At 47.8% G+C, this 23,067-nt stretch overlaps 3 protein-coding genes across 3 annotated transcripts; 2 read left to right on the top strand and 1 right to left on the bottom strand.

The window, feature by feature from the left end:
* Nucleotides 1-9,665: 9,665 nt before the first annotated feature.
* LAJ45_10117 (uncharacterized protein) lies at nucleotides 9,666-9,971 on the top strand (the record flags this gene model as incomplete). Its single annotated transcript, XM_046119648.1, has 1 exon — nucleotides 9,666-9,971. One exon carries the CDS (start codon nucleotides 9,666-9,668, stop codon nucleotides 9,969-9,971), a length of 306 nt encoding a protein of 101 aa, XP_045967098.1.
* Nucleotides 9,972-13,712: 3,741 nt separating this feature from the next.
* LAJ45_10116 (uncharacterized protein) lies at nucleotides 13,713-14,165 on the top strand (the record flags this gene model as incomplete). Its single annotated transcript, XM_046119647.1, has 3 exons — nucleotides 13,713-13,947; nucleotides 14,025-14,045; nucleotides 14,098-14,165. 3 exons carry the CDS (start codon nucleotides 13,713-13,715, stop codon nucleotides 14,163-14,165), a joined length of 324 nt encoding a protein of 107 aa, XP_045967097.1.
* Nucleotides 14,166-17,454: 3,289 nt separating this feature from the next.
* On the bottom strand, nucleotides 17,455-18,337 carry LAJ45_10115 (uncharacterized protein; the record flags this gene model as incomplete). The annotated part of the gene is made up of 2 exons (XM_046119646.1): nucleotides 17,455-17,848; nucleotides 18,075-18,337. 2 exons carry the CDS (start codon nucleotides 18,335-18,337, stop codon nucleotides 17,455-17,457), a joined length of 657 nt encoding a protein of 218 aa, XP_045967096.1.
* Nucleotides 18,338-23,067: the final 4,730 nt, after the last annotated feature.

The raw sequence follows: 23,067 nt of genomic DNA, 5'->3' as shown, positions 1-23,067 counted from the left end.
CGTGTATCCGAACACACCAAGGGATATAGTATACTAGTATCTACAGAACGTCCGGGGATGAGCCCGCCTTAGTAGAGCGTAGTCCGACAGATTTCCCTAATTCTTATTTATTTGGTAATTCTGATATTAGAAAAGGCCTTAGAAGATCCTTATTTGGTCGTAATATTAAGTAAATGTCATGCTTTTGCCCGGAGCGGGCTTGTTTTTGTTTCTACTAGTGTATAAGCATTATGATAACTTTTAATACGGCCCAGAGCACTAAATCAGCGTTATAGTTCATGGGAAAAAGGCGGTTAAGTAGGTCTTCGGGATGTTTCATATATCCTAGGGTACTGGTTGTTTACGTATGCTGGGTAGTGAAGTCCTGCACTGGCCTTGGGTAAGCTCGGTAGTTGCAAACCCCTCGATTCCTCATGGATGTTGTCAGACATCCGCGCCGAACATTAACCAAACAAACACGCAATATTACATCGATGCCAGTGGGCCTTCATAATAACGAATCTCGCCCGGCACCCAGAGCTATATCTCTTGGACTAATCTAAAGGGTTAAGCCAGAAGAGACCGAGTGATAAACCATGATGCACTACGGGCTCGGTTATGAACTTTACGGCACCCGAACGGGAGCTGGCTGATGGACCCCCTGCCGCGTCTTTGTTCAGTAGAAGGCTTTCCTCGGGCTGTCCGCGGGGTGCTACCCCTTCCGAAGGATTGCTCCCCCACTCCCATGATGGGTTAGCTCACTCGATAAGATTCTCTGGTGAGGATCAGTACGCCACCTAACAGTGGGAGGAGTATAGAGGGTTGTGGCTTTGGTTTGGCCTCGGGAGTCGCGCCTACTGTGATTTCGGAGATTTTGATGGGGATAGAAACAGTATTTTTAGCCCTCACATACACAGAAGGGAAGAACATCCACAAGCGTAAAACGGTCTCCTAAGCATCATGATCGATATGTACACTTTCCTCAACTCCCTTATCTACCAATAATAGCTCTGCGGCGTGTAGTAGCTCGCTTCTCTCAGCTAGATAAGTAAAAACCACTGCGGCTTCCCCGCAGTGGCGTTGAAAGCACGTCTAAGCATGTCTCCTGGGAGTTGCACTTCTGAAAGGTTCAATGGGTTGTGTCCGTAAATAGAATCGATTCAGCCACAAAATCCGCAGTCGCCACCTTACACCACTACCGACGCATCGCTCCTTTTGTCCCGAATCTTCCCGGGTGTTTAGGCCTGTTGATCGGCCCAAGCAGGAACGTACGACTACCGGAGGAGGTTAGTTCAGGCCACAGCGCTCAACGGGAGGTCACATACCAGCGCTCAACGGGTAGACTTGGAGAGGTGATAGCAGTACTTAAAGTGGCGATAGTAAAACCTTTAATCGTACTACAGTAATTCTATCAAATAGAAACCCTAGAAAACGACGGAAGGGATATAGATGGGAGTCGATCATGCCCTCTACAGCAGAACAAACCAAAACGAATTTAGCAGTTGGCCTTGGCAACCCCCGAGTAATTCGAGATTTGGCGATATGTTGGATACCAATTGACGGGTGGATGTGTGTGTCAAGTCTGTGAGAATACGAGCAGCATGCGTGACAAGATACGCCATCCCAGAATGCAAGACCCAACAATAAGCAAAGGACATTCAGCATAGCTTCGCCGCTCCCCCCCAACTTTAATGATTCTAGTGTGAAGAGAGATCCTTTCCCTCCATCCGCTTATGCCGCTCCTCTTAGATCTATGTTTATAATCCTTTCATCCATACCTCCCATCTACCATCTACAAACAACACTCAAAGCTCACCATGCGTCCGCCATCGCTTCTCCCCATTGTTCTCCTTCTCATAGCAGCCCATCATACGATCGCCAGCACTGCCCCCATGAGCGACAAGACACCCTGGAGACGCGATTGCGGCCCTAACGGCTGCAGGTGTACGCCTGGTACCAAGCGTGGGCAGTACTGCTTTCGGTGTGACCAGGCGGAATATATTGGCGAGAGAGGCTCAGGGGATGTTGGTGTCTGAATGCAGTATGTTGTACCCTTTCTTAGGTTTGTGAGAGTGTTCGTGATCTGGCGGGTGGTGATATAGGGCGGTGGAATGGGAAGGACGTGTGCCACAACTATGGCCCAAGAGATAGTTGTCAGAATGAGGCGAAGAATTTGTGTGGTTGAGGCGGGGGTGAAATGTGGTTGGAGGGTTTTTTTTGGTTTTGTTTTTGTTTAATTCATACTCGCATGCAACCTTTCAGTGTGGTTGGAGGTCTTGGTGAGTTGGGGGTGGTGTTGAAAGGTTATCATTTATATTCATGATCATGAGTTTAGTTTCCGTCCAGATGTAACTTTCATTTAGTCTTAATCTATATCCACTGTTTCTATTATTCCTGTCGAGAGGATCATTTGAAAACATACAGCATTGAGTGTGCCAAGCCACCACACCGTAGCCACCGCCACACGTGTGAGAAATCCTGATCCTACCCAGTTTACGCCCATCTGGGAACACTGCGTTATGAATAGATTCTAGCCGAATGGTATTCCGTGTTCTCCCACTGCTGTTTTTCTGCAGCTCTTCGCCCTAGAATTTGAGCACAGACTTCCTCAAGTGTAATTTCACAACCAGGAATTGGTCAGGCAAGGTCAGCAAGCCCTGCAATATCCATTATATTCTGAAAATTAATGAAAACTAAGAAGATTGATCCAAGTGATTAAGGGTGGGGACGTTTTAACGTTGTATATCAGGTGGCCGAATCGGTGAGGGTTAGGGTTCTTATCACAGGCCGAGTGACATATTATGATTTAAGAACGTCGCGCTTGGCAAGCTAGAAAGAAGCGGGCTGATCGTCGATTTGATATTAGCCTACCTCTCGAAACTATTGAAAAGGATCAATTTAGAAAGTGCGTAATTAATTACGCATATTAATTAGAACTTGTCTATAAGTACAATTCTGAAGTTTGAGTCCCATGACCTCATGAGTAATAAGATATCCTTAGGCGGTTATCTAAAACGAAGTCATTACCGAACACGATACGATAATTTTTGTTTCTTTGAACTGTGCATTTTCTATTTATTTCCAGTCGAGCAGGTGAAGTTCACTCTTTAGCCTTGGATATGAACCTCGCGAAAATAAACATATTTAGGTACGATTTTGATTTTGACTGAAAGTTTGAGGTATACGTCATGTGACGGTGTCCTAATTGGTGATATCTAACACGACTAGGCTAACCACACTAATTGCCCGTAGTATGAAGATAAATCCTTGCAGCTCTTCTACAAAGAATTATCATACTTTGAATTATCTTTGTGCCCCAGAGGGCCCACATCCTACCCATTGTGCGATGGGAACACGCACCACCCAACAATAGCGCAACCGCCAGCGGCGTGAAGAGGTTTCAGCTTTTGCCCGTCCTTTGCCAAGTTTTCCGCTTGACTTTCGGAAGTGATTGGGCTACAGTTCTCGGATGTTTAGTTCACGCACTGGTTGTCATGGCAACCTAGAGATAGAACAGATGTTTCCACCACTCGCCTGACAAAGCCCCTCACCTGGACAGTTGCTATAACAAAAAGAAGGTCTTGGGAGCGTCTTTACACAGGAAGAGCAGGGTCTTGGTCCGATTGACCTCAGTCACATACCCGATTGAGAGTGTATAACACCTCCCTATGGTCAGAAACTCGCAATTATAGATGTGACATTCGCTGGATCACCGAAACCCAACTTTGAGCTCCACCAAAACAAAAAAATAAAATTAATCTTACCTATCACATTATGGAGAAGAACCGGAACTGTCACTTAACGGAGCGAGGAATAATTCAAGGTGTGGCTGGAGAAGCCATTAATGGCTGACGGTGACACGGCCATTGGAGATTATATAGAGTAAGGATTCTTGGCGCCAAGTGATTAGTTAGGCACAAGTTCCCCTACCTACATTAGATTTTGAATCATTGCACTAAGCTTTACTATCTTGCAATGAAGAACAATGCGCTTTTTCCCCCACTCATTTTTGAGTAGTGGCTGGGTGCGACATCAATTTACACTGATGTTGCTGTTACAGCGGTGTTCAAGTACATCATACTAGGGGTGTGCCACCTCGCGACCGCGAGCTGTTGGATTCTGAGGACTGAAAATACTGGAAGGTATTCGATGGAGTGGACTCTTTCCACCTACCCCCCTCCAAATCCTCCAACCCCCCCCCCCCCTCCACCGTGTTCCACCCCTCGATCCAGCTCCTCCAGCTCCTCCACCTGGGAGCACTAGGTGGAGGAGGTGGAGGAGGTGGAGGAGGTGGAAGGCGGTGGTCGAGGTGGTCGAGGTGGAGGAGCTGGAGGAGCTGGAGGAGGTGGAAGGCGGTGGAAAGTGGAAGAGGTAGGGGAGGAGGGAGTCATATCATATCATATCATTAATTTAATTACAATTATACATAGATCCTTTTAAATAAATATAACTATACAGAGACCTTTTTAAATGAATATTCGGGCGTGAACCGTAGAGCTTCCGTTGCTCAGCAATGTCATAGGATTTGGTGGGGTAGACCGGTTGCCATGCAGGAGTATGTCAGGGTTAGGGTCACATCCCTCGACCAATCAGATGCCAGAGGGTTTTGACAAATCGTTATAATAGATAATAGAAATCTTACTACAGTCGAATCTCCCTATAAAGGTACAAAAGTGGCGCGAAGTCGTACCCGTATAGGCCGTGTACCCTTATACACAGGGTGAATTTGTGCCTACGAAGGCGATTATAGCCCCAGAATCCATACCCTTATAAGGCGATTACCCTTATAAGAGGTACCCTTATAGGGATATTGGACTGTACCTATGCAGAGGAAGGGCTTTAATTATTGAGCTGGTCATTGATGAAGATCCGCCAGAGAAAATCTTTCTGGCCTATTTATGCACTTACTGAGGGCTGATATTCGCCTGTCCATCTATAATTTAGCACGTGGTTTAGTCTAGGGAATCGATATGTAGGAAGGCCTAATAACGGACATGGTGGCTTCTACCATATGAGGAAAGAAGTCTTGCGGTGGTGAGACAGCTTTGTATTTGATTCTATTACCGCGGGTGATTATTTGGTTCCAATGCGTGACTGATCCGGGTGCCTCACCCGCAGTAGTATTAGTGTTTGGTAATTCTTAAGTGTCAATTTCCCCGTATTCTTCGATCTCCTGACGCCAAATAGTTAATTAGCTAATCATAGACCGCTAGCCTACACTTCCTCTCTCATTGGCCAATAGTGATCCGTTGATCAATACTTGCTTTTGGCGTTCGCTTTTACGTTACAGATATCGATCCCAATACTTTGATGCTACGTAGTTATGACTTATATTCAAAGTGTTCGTTCTCATCTCTTTGGTTCGTGAATGTCTCATAAGGCTGATCCGCGTGTCGTGATGTCAAGGTACAAACCAGGGTATTCTCGCCAAGCCAGAAAATCATGCTTGTGTTTTTCCGAATCACTTAAAGCTTGGCATTATTGAATTTGCGCTAGTTCCCGGTGGTCACCAATGGAGCCGAGATATATACTATTTGCCACTAATCGCCGAAACCCCATAGAGAAAGAATCTACACCACCATGACTACCATTACCGCTAAATCTGTGAGGAATTTATAGCAGGTAATTTTGAGCCTGAAGTTTAGGAAGGGATCTGTGAAAAAAAAGAGCCAGTTTGGGTATTCAGCATTGATTAGAAGTAGTGGGGGCAGGGTCAAATCTCATGATTAAACTCCCAGTCGAGAGTTGAGTCGACAGCTAGCCCTGTTACTTTTTCGCAGCCCGGCCAAAAAAAGACTCTTCACCTCCCAACGCGAAGTTTGTAATCACATCTTCCGAATATCGTGGCGAAGGGAAGGAAATTGAGTGATAACGACACAGATCGAAGATGATACTCTAGTACGACATGTTTCTCTTCATGGGTTAATGTCACTGGCGAATCAAAACAGGTGTACAACGCACATGTGCCAAGATTCGTCTATCACTCACCAATATATCATTCTCTCGCGGTTTCCGAGCCATTGGTACTATACCTTTCTCTAAGTCGAGGGGATTTGATTCTAGATCTATCTTACAGATAAAGGAGTGAGAAAATGGTGGTTCGGACTGGGTAAACCTTGTTACGGAAGGATGCAATGAGAGCATACGTCTGTGTGGGTGGTACGTGGTAGAGTGGTGACAAGGTGTAGTCGGGTGCCTATGCGAGGGATTGACCAGAGGTTTCCCCGACATGACGGTTTCGTAGGATACTAGAGGAAGTACACTCTACCATTATTACTGCCTCCCTATGCACTGGGGGGAGATCTTAGCGCTATATCCCAGGCTTCAAAGCGACAAGATTAACTTGTGGAAACCGAGTGATAGCCCGTGATGCACTCCCGGTGAGCAGTTGCGTGAATGGATTTTTCGGCCACACCCGATTTCAAATTTCGTTCTACCATATAAAGGACCCTTATCCTCAGCATTCCCATGTTTTGACTCTTTCTCTAACGCCCTGCATTCTGCATACCTTGCGGTCTACCGCAAAACTCGAAAGCTGTCTGGCTAGCGCCGAGTCAAAATTGCTTTATGAGGACATGCTCATGTGATCATGCATGTCGATTATATTTACCAATCGTTCAGCCGAGATAGTGCCAACTAGTAGGGAGCAATGTTTTCAAGTGTTGATGTAGTCGCATGTATCCAGCCTACAGTACTTGTTTTGTAAAAGCTTGACTTTAGAATATTACATGAAACCAGCGCCGCCAACAGGCCCGTCCGACTGGCAGTCGACTATGCCAAGCCAGGCATTTAAAGTGTGCGACGGACTGAAATGGACTGACAAGGACTGCAGATTGCCATAACTGTAAGGTTGCATGCAATTAATGAATTAAACAAAAAAAAAAAAAAAAAAAGGACAAGGACTGCAGTCGACTACAGTCCTGTAGGAGGATCAGTCCATCCAAAAAGTGGACGGACTGCAAGGACTATGGACTGCATGACTACCCAAAAGGGTTTTGTAAGTTGTTTATGATAATATTACGGTGATTGAATTAATCTCAATCCTTCAGCAGTGTGAGAAGCACAAGACAAGACCTTTTTACTATTATCCAATAGTGGTGATACATATTGTCTACGAGCTCCAGGCTGAGAGCTACCCCAACCTAGTAAGAAAGCGACCTAGGGGACACCCCTGAGAGCCCTGCTGTAGTAGTCATAATGCAGTAGTTATCATGATGCAATCCATCATCCGTCCACAGTCTGTAGTCGACTATAGTAGGACGGCGGACTCCCAGTCTTTGTCAATCAGTCTCGTCCGGCCTAGGACCGTTGAGCGTACTGCATGATGATGATGATGAAATGCGTGGCAGAATTACTGCAGGTCTAAAATAAGAAGGGAATCTTTACTCGCCCAGATAGCAATAAAGCCCTCCTCATAAGTACAGGTTTCTAAATCATTATAAGTTCACTTTACAGTCCAATTGCATCACGATATTTTACCGGCACCATTTCGTATATTTTATCCTACGTGGTGGCGATAATAATGACCACGTTTTCTACCTATTATCGCATTCCCAGCACAAAATAGTATACTTAGAAAAGGCAAAACGCCTTTCAGTTCAGGTCGAGATTTATCCTATGAGATTGAGAGTCTCGTGAGCAACGAGACTAGCTTCAAGAACTGTAAAGCAACCCACATCAAATTTGATGATATGGCTGCCTTTTGCAATCTTAGCACCAGTTAAAGTGAAAGCCAGGCAGTTTGAACAAAATGTCTAACGGGTTTAGGCAAAGATTTGCAAGAATTCAGCCAATAGTAGGTACAGGACCTTCTGCCCAAGTGCTCGACTCTCTGTTAGCTAAAACCCTCTAATTAAGCTCATATCTGCCGCCTGTTGAACGGTTCACTACGATGATACACACGGGGTGTTGGTCACTGCGCATGCGCTATATTTCTCTTTTTGGTTTGCTCCGTAAACGCCCAGGCTCTATCGCCACCCAATGAATGACCGTACACAACCACACCGCTCCACATTGTTTTACGCCCCCGTGAAAACTGGCCTTTGGCCCCTATTCGCCATTTCTAAACTCCCAATAAGCCAAGCAGATCCTGGATCTCTATAAGATCGGATCCATGCCCGCAGGCGCTCATGCTGCTGTTGCTGCAGATTGCATGCTTGGCACCCCCTCCTGTTGTCCGGTACTAAAAGGTACACTTTTGAAAAATTTACAAAGTGCACTACTCGTATTCACTACCGATCAGCTAGCCGTGATCGGCGCCACAAAGAGGGGAAAGAGCTGTGTTGTTGTCCTAGAGTGAGAAAACTTCATGACTAAGGTCTACCAATCCACGCCATGCGCCAGTCCAGCTACCTCAGACGCAAGTCCCACATGTCAACTATCAGAAATTAATTATTGGTCAAAGACATTCGTCACTTCGCTTGCAGGAACAGATCCAATCAATAAGTGTACCGGCAGCCGTTTATGGGCAGGTAGATATAAAGTTCCACTGGCCCCTAACCCGTGAATTAAATCAGCCAATCAGGTTGAGAGGAGGCGTTCTACTGTTTCAAAGACTATCCCTTGGACGGATGAAAGTTCTCAAATTCGCGACCTGGACCGTGCACAACTTAGTAAGGGAATTATCTTGCTTTTTACGGTTGGCAACAACGACAGAGCCAATCAAGAATTTCCAACAACTACTACATCAGGCTAGTGATAGCTGAAAGAGTGTGGTCGCGAATTTGACAACTTTCATCGGTCCAAGGGATAGTATTTTTCAGAAAAGAGAAATGTGTTGTGAATGGGGGCTCTACACGTTATTTACTATTGTAGGACGAAATATATTTAGAATCTGGTGCGGTGTATATTGTATAGACTTGGCGCTTATCTTGCCATGTACGGTGATGATTAAATTGAGTTTTCAACAAAACATCCTACATAAACCGAGAATTTTGCCACCAAGACTATGGATCTCTAAAACACCAGATTATAAGCCGGTGTCGGCCTGCCAGGTCATAGAGACCCTTGTTTGTTGTAGGGTAGCGCCCGGGGGGTGAGGGCGAGCTACCGTAGCGGCGAAGAAGTTCGAGATCCTCTTTAACGGGGAAATCTCTATCACCCTTGACTCACGTTTGTGCTAAGTACTTACATTGCATATTGGACGGCCCACTGGTGGATTTCATTCGGCCCGGTTCATTAAAGCAGATGTTTACTGTTCAGTACGATACCACAGTGTACATAGAAAGTGCTCAAAGCCAACTGGCAGGCTATTATCCAAGAAGGACCCCTCTCTGACGGCACCTGTGTTGCACTTTAAAGCCACTAACCGTCACTCGACGAAGCTGCCTCTTGGCGAACAGGTAGAAATATGGGAGAAGACGCCAAGACGTGACATGCTACCAATTTCAATTAGCTCTAATAACACTGTTCGTCAACCGGAGAACTCGAGGGGTGGCGGTGGAGGGCTGAAAGATACTTGAGAAAAGTGCAGCACCTCGTGGACCTATTGTGAGTGGTGCAATAGCGATACGAGACGACCCGCAGATACCTCACCAAAGATAGCTCCTACACCTCTACTAAGAATTGGACCGTCCTTCAAAATTCCCCTCGAAATGTATCGATACTGCCCCAATCCTCCCACTTAACTCTCACCAACTCGCTCTGCATCCCACATTGGTACATAAAGTCATAAATAAGTAATCAATATGCGTCTCCTCAGTTTTCTCCCTGTTGCTCTTTTCGTCATCATTGCCCATCTCACCACGGCCAAGCCTGCCCCAAACCCCTTCGCGGAGCCCCTCTCTATTGGCGAGCTCATTCCCCTCGAGAAGCGCCAGTCTGTCAAATGCCCCGCTGAGAATGATTGCACATGCCTTACAGGGACAAAACCAGGAATCTATTGTTGGGGATGTAAGCGTGGGGATGGCACCCATTATGTCACAGGCGTGGGACATGGTTCAGGCGACTACAAAGGCTGGGTGTTCCAGTGCGGTAAGGCATACCCTTCGTGAAGTACTAGTATCTAATAGAACGCTGATAAGGGGGAAAATTTAGGCAGTAGGTTTGATAACTGCTGTAGCTTTGGCCGGGCGACGGATTGTCTGGACGGTGGCACGGGACGGTGCGGCGACTGAGAGCAATGGGATAGAAGCTTTTATCTGAGTGCGGAGGAAGCGCCTTTTTCTGTTGTAGATAGCTGGCCAATAAGCGTGATCCATTAGGAAGCTATCGCGGTACACACTGTGTTTCGCATGGTCTTTCTATACCACTCAGAATAATCCTAGACGTATCTTTTGTGGCGCGCAAGCAAACCTTTACCTTGGTAACCCTGGTCGAGTGATACTATATGATCACAAAAATGATACTTGGCATAACCCTAACCCACGCCTCAACCCACTACCCAGACACCGCCCCAGCCCACGAGCCCGAAAGACCCCTTCATCGACTATTGGAATAGTTTTTCTTAATTTTGTCTCGATCTATTTGCAGGTTGGATTGGGTTAGGAATGGGTGAGGTCATTTATCGTCTGGTGAACCGAAACATGCTCAGAATCTGGTGCTCTGCATACTGTACACACCCTATGTTTGCCTGCCATGTCGGATAATATAATAATACAGTTGAGATTTTAATAAGAAACTCCCACAAACAGTAACCTTTGGCCAAATTTGCCAAGGCTGCGGGGCACCAGATTCTAAGCAGGTCTGGGCCTACCAGGCCATACCACATTGTAAAAAGGTGCAACACTTTGTGGGCCTATTGGAAATGGTGGAATGGCGATACGAGGAGATCTGTTGGTACGAGTAGATGTGCAAAGAAAATATGACATCAAAAATCGTGAACCTTCGGCGAGTAGAGTCACCCCAGCCAATGCTTCCACCTCACCAAGGGTAGCTACAATACTTGACCCCAATTGACACATCCTCCCGCTCTCCGACTTCCCCTCAAAACCTATAAATACAGTCCTACTCTCCCCCACCTAATTCTCACCACCAACTCGCTCCGCATCCCACATTAACACATAAAGTAAAAAAAAATCATAACCGTCAAATATGCGTCTCCTCAGCTTTCTCCCTGTTGCTCTTCTCTTCATCATCGCCCATCTCGCCGCGGCCAATCCTGCCCCAAACCCCTTGGCGGAGCCCCTCCCTATTGACGATCTCATTGCCCTCTCGAAGCGCCAGCAACCGGCTGCCTTTTGTCCCTATGAGAATGATTGCACATGCTCTCAAGGGGCAGTCGGCGTCTATTGTTATGGGTGTGATGAAGTTAGAAGCGCGGGCCGAGGTACAGGCGACTATAGAGACTGGGTGTTCCAGTGCGGTAAGTCATACCTTTGATTCTTATATTAGATAGAATGCTGATAAGAAGGGCGATCTTAGGTGGAAATCCCGGTACTTGCTGTAGCTATGGCCGGGCGACGGATTGTTTTGACGGTGCCAAGGGGCGTTGCGGCGCCTGAGAGATTGGAGGGAAGCTTCTATCTGAGTGCGGAGAGTGTTCCCTTTTTCTATTGAGAATAACTGGTCAATATGCGTGGTCTGTTGGATAGTCATCGCAGTACACTGCGTTTCATATGCTCTTCCTAGTAAACTACTTGGCCAGGGGGTTAGCCATGTATTCCTTTACTCTCTCTTTCAGGCCCGAGACCTTTCCCCTCGTGCCTATCTCCACCATCCCGATTTCGATTCAGGACTTCTGTCTTTCCCTCTACTTGTCATGGTTGCACAACTTTACAAAGTGTTGATGCGCTAAACGCTAAATATTCTACTGAAATAAAAAACGTACATGAGATCACGCACCAGGCGGGGGAGAGGTGCTTTTTATGCGCAGACCAGATGTGAAGTGTACCGCTCAGGAGATTCTTAGACTTATGGGCATATTTGGGTGAACCCGGGTAAATTACCTTAGGTTGGGTTGGCTGCAAGGAAACATTTACCTAGGTAGTTCTTGTTCGAGTGATAATATATGATCACATAGAAGTGGTACATGTCAGAACCCTAACCCACCACCCTGGCCCATCACCTCGAGAGGCCAATTCTCTTCGTTTTGTGCCTATCCATTTATATAATGGGGAGCCGGGTATATGTTGGATTGGGTTGGGTATGGGTGATAGCTCATTCATAATGCAGGTTGATTAGGTGAGGCTTCAATCTATGCCTGTTGGGGGCCTGAAAGCTGTGGTTGATAGACGTTGAGAGAATTCCACAGATCGCCACCGGCGACATCACCAAATCAGGAGGGGGTATCTTGGTGCCTACATACGGCAAGGGATAGTAGCCCGATAGGCCGTAATGCTCTGGGGTAATCCCGTCGTCGTACAACCAAGTGGTGTGTGGATGATCGCAGAACTCCGTGAATAACGAGCTTGGCAGCGCTGAAATACCACCAATTGTGAAGACAACTAAAAGCTGCGCTTGGGATCTCTCGGATCGAGGCTCAACATGCATCTTAGCAATTAAAAGCCAAATACATACTCCTAGTCCAGCTCGGAAAAGAACCAGGAAATGCAATAGGATACGGCAATATGTAGGACAGAGCGGCGTCACAGCGTAAAAAGAATTTTGTATCGTCGCTCGCCTTTTGTGGGTTTCATGCCCGCCCCCGAAATATGGGGCCTGTACCATTGGCCCAACCCACCATATTACAAACTCTGCCGTGGGGTCCTTCTTTCACAATCATTTGAGACTTTGCGCTGAGCGATCCGGAGTCTTTTTTGACAGACTTGGCATTAATTAGCCAAGGAATTATAGATCCAGCCTTGCATTTGACTCCCAGAGAGAGGGCTAATCGCGAAATGAGACCTCCACTCCAAATGGAGATATTTTTTTCCTGGGGACTTTCTGGTGGTAAAGTTCTTATGCAAATACACCTTCTATAAAATCTTCAAGAATTTAGCAACAGCGTTAATGGTAAAAATAATCGATTTACTTTGGGGTTGAGCTTTCTCTATCACCAAAAACTGGGTAACGCTGATCAGTGGCAAGCAACACCCGGCTCCATTTTTGACCCTCCCAAATATAATGCCAAGCTACAAGGAAGCTGGATGCATCCAGTGCAAAGTCACTAATCTACTTCTCGCTGTAAGGCACATGTGAAGTCCAAATCAGGCAGTAGTCTCGTCGTACCTACCGCTCGCGCCCGTTGCGAACCCCTACGCACCCTGATAGGTCAAAACGCCCTGGGGTAATCCCGTCGTCGCACCGCACATCAACTGGTAATCAAAGAAGCTTCCTGTCAAAACCACGGAAGTAACCCTACCATCGATATAAACCCTGTTCCCCGCCCCGCCCCCTCCCCCCGTCGTTGCTACCTCCATCCTTCTCGCTCTACTAATCTGACCTCACCACCAATCGCCGCGCTACGAGAGGTAGGATTTTGTTTGTTTGTTTCTACATGTGTAATAACTAGCTGCGACAAACGAAACGAAACGAAATAAGCAGCTGCCATGGAATTATGGTGTTAGAAAACATTTATCTCCAGCTGGGACACAGTTAAAATAACGTCCGGCCAAGGTGGACCTCCCAGGTTCTCCTTTTCAGCTGCTAGGCAGCAGCTCGGGGGAGGGCATTCTTAATACAAGCTTGTCTTCTTCCTCTTTCATTTCTCTTCCGTGCTCCATTCACTTTTAAACTCTATCCACCTCCCAACATCTTCTTCCTCACCATCACCTCTTTGCCCTTTCCACGACCAAAAAGCGACTTATCTCTCCACAAATACCCCTAAAACACCAAAACCGACCCACCAACGCACCATGCACCCCGCCACCCTCCTCTCCATGACCCTCCTCCTCCTGACCGTACACCTCACCCTCGCCACTCCCACCCCCGCTCCCGGGGACGCCCTCGGCAAGCGCCAATGCGACCAAGACTGCCGCTGCGCGAAGGGCATCAAGCCGGGCATGTACTGCTGGGGCTGCGGCGCCGTGACCTACCCCGGCGACCTGAGCGGAGTAGAGGGCGACTACAGGAATCGGGTGTTTGAATGCGGTATGTTTTTTAAGTTGTGTCCAGTGCATAGTGATGGAGATTTTGCTAATGTAATGTCATGGGGTGTGTTACGATAGGGACGGAGGAGCAAGATTGTTGTATGTATGGCGAGATCAAAGAATGTTCGGGTGGGGGGGCGGGGCTGTGTAGTTGGTGAGCTGCCGGAGGTGATGGTCTTGGTGGAAGAGAGGGGTGATGGTGATATGGATGGCGAGTAAGTAGCGGGTGGTGTATGTGTTGCTTTATGTTTTTGTGGAATTGTTGCAGTGCTTTGCGTCTTATTTTGTCCTCTGCGCTTTTCAGGTCGTTTTAGATCTGGGTTTTTCTATACTATCAGCTAGAATCAAATATGCTGGTCACCTTAATGCAGTACAAAGTATGGGTGCGCTTGTCTAATCGACACTCTACACTTACTCACGATCAACAATCAAAACTAAACGGGTGAAAGTTACAAGTAAACTCCAAATTTCAAACACGTCTCCCAGTTCCGGATGACAAACTGAACTGCGGCATACTCCTATATAGTGATAAATATGAGATAAAACATATCAACACACCATCTCGAGGTTCTGAACATCACAAACAAGATGAGACTTTTTGTAAGATCCTTTTTCTAACAATAACCCTAACCCTCATAATACCTATAAATATCAAGACCCTAACCCTGGTTGATCTTACTATGTACTTCGGTATCAAGGCTAAGTGAGTAGAACGGGGCAGCATGGCTAAAGCTGTAGTTTTCCTGTTTTGCTCGCGAATATGAACCGCCACGTTCTACTCACTTACTCCTGATACCGAAGTACAGGGTGGTAACGGTAATTGTGAAGAACCCGTTTTTACTGATAGACTGAAATGCAAGAGCTGATTCGCTGATATTGGGGCCAAGACAGGACACTGCCACTGTCACGTCAAAAGGTTGTGAACTCCGTTTTAGTTGGGAACTTTTGACTGTTCGACGCTGTGAGACCAGTTTTAACACCGTGAAGTGCCCGTTCAACCTCGTAAAACCCGTTTTAATACCCGTTCGGCCTCGTGAAATACCTGTTCGACCCCGTTCAAAGCTGTGAAGTACCCGTTCGACGCCTATCAGGCAAAAAGGTAGGCGTTCTGATAACTTTGGTGATCAGGCATGGGGCAGGGAGCTTACAAGGGATGAGAGACTTAGGATCATCACTTTAAGAGACTCTGGTATGACCTGTCTAGGAATTTATCGAAGGGCAAAAGCAAATGGCACACTTACCAATAGGAGAAGACAAGGTGAATCACATATCTTCAATAAGGTAGGGAAAGAAAGACGAGAATAGTTTGTTACAAGAAATAAAAGAACAGGAATGCTGTTTTGAAGGGGTATTATACAGGAGATGGGATATGCCTCTTCTGCTCATACTCTAAAAGGTTGAATGTCTTCCATAGGTTACACTGAAAAAACTCCCTCGTAAACAGCAAGCCTACTATCCTCACTCTAGATACACTGCTGGATTACTAACACATTTACTATATTGTATATAAAAGTACAGAATCTCCTCCAATGGATGAAATGGTATCAAGACAGACTGCATTAGATATATAAAGACTGAAACAAAACTGACTGGTCAGATGAGGCTACGTTTAATACTTTAAGCTTTGGCTATAGACTGTGGTTAATCAGAACAGCTCAAAAAGAGTAGCAACAAAACTGTATAGAAGAGACCTGTCAGTCAGATAGGAAAGGTGTGCTGGTATGGGGTGCTTCCTGTGGAAACTTGAAAACAGAGCTGGTCTTCACCCCTTATAGTGTGACTATCCACTGTAGAGTTTACGTGAATCAGATACCAGATTCAAATTTTATCCTCTCCTAGCATACTAATTTTGAAGAATATGGGTAGATATAGGTGATGGAGGACAATGCCCTTAGGCATAAAGAGGGGACAAATGGATTGTAAAAAATCATGGGCGAGGCATAGGCATAAGGGGTGAGCGATATTAGGAGGGTTCGCATGAGGATGAAGGCAGCAGTATACACTAGAGTGCAGATAATAGCTCGTATTAGAATGATAGAAGCAGCGGGTCCAACTAATATCAGAGTGACTGAAAGGAGTACAGCAAGAGCAGCAAATGCTGGAAAGGGGACAGCAAAGTTAGCGAGGACCAGGATAATGAGGATTACGATGAGGAGAGTCATGGTAAACAGCAGATATAATGTAGCATTGGATAAAGTTTATACTGAAGCAAAGTAAGTCCCCAAAGGTAATAACCAAAAGTATAAAACAAGATTTTGTATAGAGAAGAAATGAAAAGTAGACAACAAGGGGTAGGAAATCCTTATAAGTAAAGAAAATGACAACCACTGATTAATACAAATGAATCCTCCGGAAACTTCTGATAACTCACTCTTTCCTTACTCAATGATTCTTTTTATTAGGCCATTCCAGGCGATACTAATGTAAACGTGGAGCTCTGTCGATGCAAGGTTCACAAAACAGGTGCAGACAGATCAATGAGCTGGAAACTATCTCTTGGCCCGAACAATCATCAGATATTAATTTAATAGAAACATTATAGGTTGGGGTAGAGACTGAGTTAGGAGAAACAGTTGGGCGAGTGGAGGACACAGAAGTATTAAAAGTCATAAGAAATGCCTGGAACGATATTAATTAGATAAATTAAATAGTTTGATTAGGGGAATACCCTATAGACTAGACACAGTAATTGCTGCTGGCGGGAGTGCGACCCCATATTCGCCTACCCGAATATATTGTTCAGACTTTTTTCCTACATACAAATAATTTGGCTTGGCTGAATGTGAGCTCGAAAATCATCAAATATCACTGGTTGTCGTCTTCTGCCATCTGTAGCACTCGTACGAAATCAATTCAATCAATCAAGGTTCTCGGTATTTAACGTGACACCCTGTATGGTGCGCACACACTTAAAGGGGATATGATGGCATACGGAAGTGGAACAATTGTGGCTGTAATAGGGCTTCATAAGCCAATAAGAGGGCCATTTCTAGCAATTCTGCTGCATGACTGCCATGGATCAGTCAGATTTGCTTTTCTGGGGTATAAATGGGTATAATACTGTTCCACTTTGTTCAGTCTTGGCGCATTTTACATACAGAAATACACAATTTCAACTTCCTAAGGCTTTACAACCCTACAGTTAGGGCAATTACTACTGATAACAAGCGACGTAAGATGATTTTACTCTTTTTTAGCGGTAAAATCAAGCTGAACCGAGCTCCTTTGCTGAGCGGGGTAGAAAACGGGGCTAGAATTGATGAACCGACAGTCTAGAGACTGCTTTAAAGTGGAAGCTCAACTATGCGCCTGCTAGCATGTAGAGGGTATAATCCGGTGGTCATTTGAAGGCTGTGTGTTTAGGACTCTGTGAGAGAGAGAGAGAGGGCTACACGTGAATATATTTTTATTCAACCGCTCCAGAATATATGCATTAACAGTAGCGAGAACACCCGCACGCGGTGGACCGGCGGGGTATAAACATTATAATATGACATGAACCCCCCCATCACCCCCACCCCTCCCCCACCCCGCCCCCCTCCAAAAACGCCGCATGCAACCCACTCCACCCATCCCCCCTCCACCCGCCCCTCACCCCCACAACCATCGCACTCCCCCACCCCACCAACACCACCACCTCCTCCTCCCCGCCCCTCCCCGTCCCACCCACCACCATCTTCCCCCCTCCCACGCCATTATGCCCCGCGCCACACGCCCCCACCCGATCCACCGCCCGCACCGCACTCCCATGCAGCCCCATCAGCCTTAGCCGCGCCCGCGCCCGCTGCCACCGCATCTGCCGATCCTCAACCGTGTCCCCAACCGCAATAGGCAGCGCGATAACCTCCGCCATCACATCACTTATCGTCGTCCCCGGCAACACCATCTCGAGAACCAGCACACTGCACGCCCCACGCGGCATACCCGACGCGTCGCACTCACCGTAGCACCACGGTAGCTCGCCGCCCTGTAGACATGCCAGGTGGGTGTACGCGTCGAGCTCGTGTTCGCGGCGCCAGAGCGCGTGGGGCGTGGTGTAGTAGCATTTTAGCACGTAGCGCGCGGGGTCGGTGGGGGGCGGGTGGGGTCGAGCGCGACGGCGACGGTGCGTGTGAGGCGGTGGGTTACGAAGAGAGATGTGGTGGAGGGGGGGTTGCGCGGGCGGGGAGGGTGCGGATGGGGTGACGGCGGGGCGGAGGGTGGTGGGAGAGGGGGTGTGTGTGGCGGGAGGGGGTGAGCGTGATGAGGGTGTGGGGGGTGAAGGGGGTGTGAAGGGTTAGCTGTGCGGTGGACGGGTCGAGGGTGGGCATGAAGGGGAGTTGTGGCGGGTAGGTTGTGTCGGCGGGGGGGATGCGGCCGTAGTAAGGGTTGAGGTGCGGTTGGAAGGACATGTTGATGTTGTTGGTGGGGACGTGTGGGGGTGATTAGCCGGGGGAGCCAATCAGCGCCCCTGCCACAGAAAGCGAACTTTCGACCGCCAGGGTGTGGTAAAAAGAAAAGTATCCAAAACGCAGTCAAACACAAATTATATTCCTACTAAACTCAGTACTGGACACTACTTCCCCGCAGCTGGTCGCATGCCCTAACCACGAGCGCGGGAGTCTAGTCTCTCTCTCCTGGTCTGGCTGTAATAATTGGAATATTAATATTGGCCTTGTATGGGGTTAGGTTGTTGGTACCCAGCCGGGGAGTGATATAAGCTCCCCTCTCACAACTCTGAATGAAGTAAAGGAGCGTTAGGTATTATAGTATACCCGCAGAACGTTTGTGCTCCGCAAAGTTGCCTAGCTCATGTGCAATGTGTTACAGGAACTACGGAAGCACTGTTCTACAGGCTTAGGACAGTGAGAAATACGAGTGACGGGTTGTGATGTAAGGCCGGTCGGGTAACGGAAGGGCAAGCATAGAAAGGTATCGGGTAGTGTGGGGGCACGCGGTGTCACCACGCTAGACCATACTATTATGACGGCACGCTTACTGTTGGGTGTCTCACCCAAAATAGAATAGTAAGCGGGGCTTACGGCTGTAGGCTGTTCTACTTAGAGAAGTAGGTCTAGGATAATAGTATGGTACAACCCGATGACTGGCAATTGCAAGGTCCATGGTTACGTGTCGGAATTAGAATGGAGGACGGGACTATGCGGGGGCGCTTTTCTATCTGGGTTATCTTCGGGAGCGTTATCTTATTCTATTATCGTTGTATCAGTTAGTATTAGAAAGCGGGCCTTGGCATAGGTCCCAACATGTATAAATAGGGCTTGATTCTGCGAAGACTTGAGGGTATCATCAACCATCAAGTCAAGAATCCGAAAGGAATAGGGGACTACAGAACAGCGACTCGCTAAGACCTGTAGAGACCGCCGATTTCTGAGTAATATCTGTTTGATGAGTTGCAAGTTGGACCTGGCGGGTTTCTTAGCGAGGTATTTACTACTTACTCTACGCTACTGGAAACACTAGAGATCCTTGAAATACTTGAAGAGCAAAGCCAGATTATATTTCTTAAGTACGCTTTACATAGTTACTGTTGTAATCGGCGGTAATTTTTTCAAATGTATGGCTTATAGGAATGTAACACTATATTGTACCTTATCCCTAGCTTTTACTCTTTACCTATCGCATACACTACCAGAAGTCTCGATAAGACAGCTACTCGCTTAAACCAATACTCTGAGTATTTTGCTTAGTGGCGGATAGTCACCGTGCTCTCAGTAGAAGGATAAGCGCTTAGTCTATTAGAAAGACCAAAGTACTATATGCACCCCCGAGCAGCAACCGCAGCCATCAATAACTACCTTTGCGCTACATCCTTCATCGTTCGAAGAGGAAGCGCCGAACATCTATACTGCGGATACCTTCACTACTCAGGTTTCTTCGCGGAAGCAGGAACTACCACTACTTTCGAAGAACACGACCCCGAAATCCTCAACTACCCAGAACTCTTCCCGATCAAGATCACTCTCTCCCAACGATCTTTCGGACTTGCCCACCCGGCCCCCTGGTTCATTGCTCAACCCTGGTGCATAAGGCAACCACAGCTCAAACTCGAGCAACTTAGCAATGTCAAGGGCTCATCAGCAACGGTCGGAGGAAGACTACAACATGGAGAGTTCAATCGCCTTGAGAGATCGAGGTATATTAGAAACCCAGGCGAAGAGGCGCCACAGGAAAGAGAGAGATGTGCCGATAGGCTCCCTCTTCACATCGACGAGGCAGGAAGAATCCTATGGGCAGGCGAGGAGGCGGCAGGTAGACCACCGGGAGTTCTCCCCATACGTCACCCCAATCAGAGAGAGATCCTCTACTCAGAGGCCCTCGGTGCCTCGGGTAATGGACGACGACGAGGACACCAACATGGACGTAGAGGAACGGCGGGTGGAGAATCCTTTTGGCGACCTTATTGGGCAAGAAGTCCAGCGACAAGGGGCCCCCGTGGTACAACAGCTCAGCCGCGGGATCGAGGAACTCAGCATGCACGTGCGGGATATCCCCATACTCAGGGAACTCACCCGGCAACAGCAGGAGTATACCAACAAGATCGTCGAGGACCTCCACGCCAAGTTCGCTGGGGACAGAGCCGAGCGCGACAATCAGCTCAACCAGGTCATGGCTCAACTGCGGGCGGAATCCACCGCCGCTACCAGCAACCTCGGTCAGGTTCTTGGGCAGATCGTCGAAGCAACTAGGGCACATCAGGAAAGGCAGGAACGACAGGATCAGCACATAAACGCGTTGACCAACTTCGTCCAGCAACTCCCAAAGGATGGCCCAGTACAGATACCCGCGGAGGTTATGGCTGCCCTCGAGAGGATGGAACGGGACAGACAAGCTGCGATGGAAGACCAGTTCGCAGGTACGAAAAAGAACCTGGAGGAGATAATTGAGCAGATGCGGGTAGCAGCCAATAGAACGGCAACAGCCCCCGAAGGCTCAGGAGGCGGAGGCGTAGTACCCCCCCAACCCCCTCAGAACCCCCCTAGCAATTCCGGAGAGAGACCGGAAGGATCAGGGAACCAACCCCCCGTACCCCCTCGCTCCGAAGCAAGAAGCCAGCAAAGTGAGCAAGGAGGCAGGGGAGGCGATGGCAATAACGGCAACGGCGGAAACCGCGCAAAACCACGAGACCCATCCCCCTCAGACTCATCCAGCTCCTCCGATTCAGAGGACGATCGCCGAGCACGCGAACGAAGGCAGAGAAAACGGGAGGAGCGAAGACGCCGTAACAGGCAGCAAGAGGTAGACCTCATGCACCCCCCTCGCGCCACCCTGGGAGATACGCCAAAACAGGCAAAAATCCCCTTCTCCGGAAAAGCCGACGAAGACGTACGACACTGGATCGACCAAATGGAAGTCTTAATTGAACTTCAGAGGAAAGTCCGGTGGGACGACCAAACTAAGATCCTGTGGGCATCCCTCGAACTTACCGGGAGTGCGGCAAAATTCTGGCGAAACTTCGTGGAGCGACTATCGGTAGACCCCAGCATCGGAACATGGGAGAATTTCAAAAACGAATTACGGATTCAGTACGGCAATCGAACAAGTCAAGAACAAGCCAAACAGAAGATGGATAAGCTCCGTCAAACTGGCATGATCGATGACTACATCAATGAGATGCAGAATCTGGAATGGGACGCGAAGGTCGGACCCATCGTAATGAAATCCATGATCCTAACAGGAATAAACTCCTCGCTGGAACAACGCCTCTCGAATGCGATCGAGGAACCAGGAGATTTCGCGGAATGGCTAGCCTGGGTTAGGAAGGTCGGACGTAAGGATCACGAGGTGAAGGCCCGGAAAGAGATCTTACGTGGCAAGGATGTCGTGAAACCTCGTGAGGAAAAATCGGAACGGCGAAAATCGCGCAACCCCGCACCTCGGAAAACTTTTTGCGCGCCAGCACACAACTCCAAGGCCTCGGATGACTTAGGTGTCACCAAGGACGAAAAGGAGAAGTGGCAAAAGGAAGGAAAGTGTTTCCGTTGTGGTAGAGATAACCACTTCGCGAAAGATTGCGTGGCGACGAGTAAGGTCAGGTTAACCGACCTGAAGAGGAAACGGTATCCTTCCGGAGGAAAGGACCACGGAAGGGAGGGTGAAAAGAAGCGGAAATTGGGCCCCCAGAATGAGGCATTTAGGGCAAGGATTACAACTTTGGAAGATCAAAATTGATTGGGTATTTCTATTTTTCGGTATCTCATGTTGCGATTACGGGTTTCTTTCTACTTTGGGTTATGGAAACAAGGGTTTTATGTATTAAGGTTATTTTATGGGTTGGCCACGAGATTTTCTATATTTGTTTCGTTATACGCGCGGAAATTCAATTCTCTTTACACACACTCTGAGGATGGGGTTACACCCCGAAACGCCTGGTGCGTAAGTGTTGTACCATGATCTTCATCAAACACTCGAACTCTCTATATAAACCCCCTCACCCTGCGCTCAACAAAGAAAACCATCGAAAACCACACCCAGAACCAATACAAAACCTTTATCAAACCAACATACAAACATGTCTTCCAACACACAAGAAACCCGCCTCGAGATCGAGATCTCTTGGGATCACCCCGCAACTAGTACCAAACATGTCGCAACACTCAACGCACTCTTGGACAGTGGCACAGAGGACTGGATCATGTCCTGGGACTGTATCCACCGCGCGAAAATACCCACTCAACCACGACCAAAGCCTCTCATCATCAGACAGGCCGACGGTACCCCTATGCCCAATTCCGGCACTCACATCACTCAACCCCTTACCCTCCGCATCGGCAACCATCTAGACAGGGCTATCACCTGTGAGGTTGGCTCGTTTGCAGGAGAGGACCTCGTCATACCACATCGATGGCTCAAAGAGCATCAACCAACCATCCATTGGGGACGCAACAGTGTCAGCTTCCATAGCAACAACTGTATAGTTCATGGATGCTTCGTATCAATCGAAGACATATACGATCAAGACCCAGAAGAGCTGGTCATTAGGCTGTTGAGGGCGTCACCCAAGAAGCAGATGACGATCGAGCAACACCCCTTTTGGGCAAGAGCATCGGTAAACGAGGCTCTCGTTAGTGCTATACCGGTGGAGTTTCAGGAATATGCCGACGTGTTCTCCAAGGAAGGAGCC

This window comes from Morchella importuna, assembly GCF_003444635.1.
Source record: "Morchella importuna strain M04M26 chromosome Unknown Morimp01GS042, whole genome shotgun sequence".
Classification (NCBI taxonomy): Eukaryota; Fungi; Ascomycota; class Pezizomycetes; order Pezizales; family Morchellaceae; genus Morchella; species Morchella importuna.
This window is presented reverse-complemented; position numbering and strand designations above follow the sequence as displayed.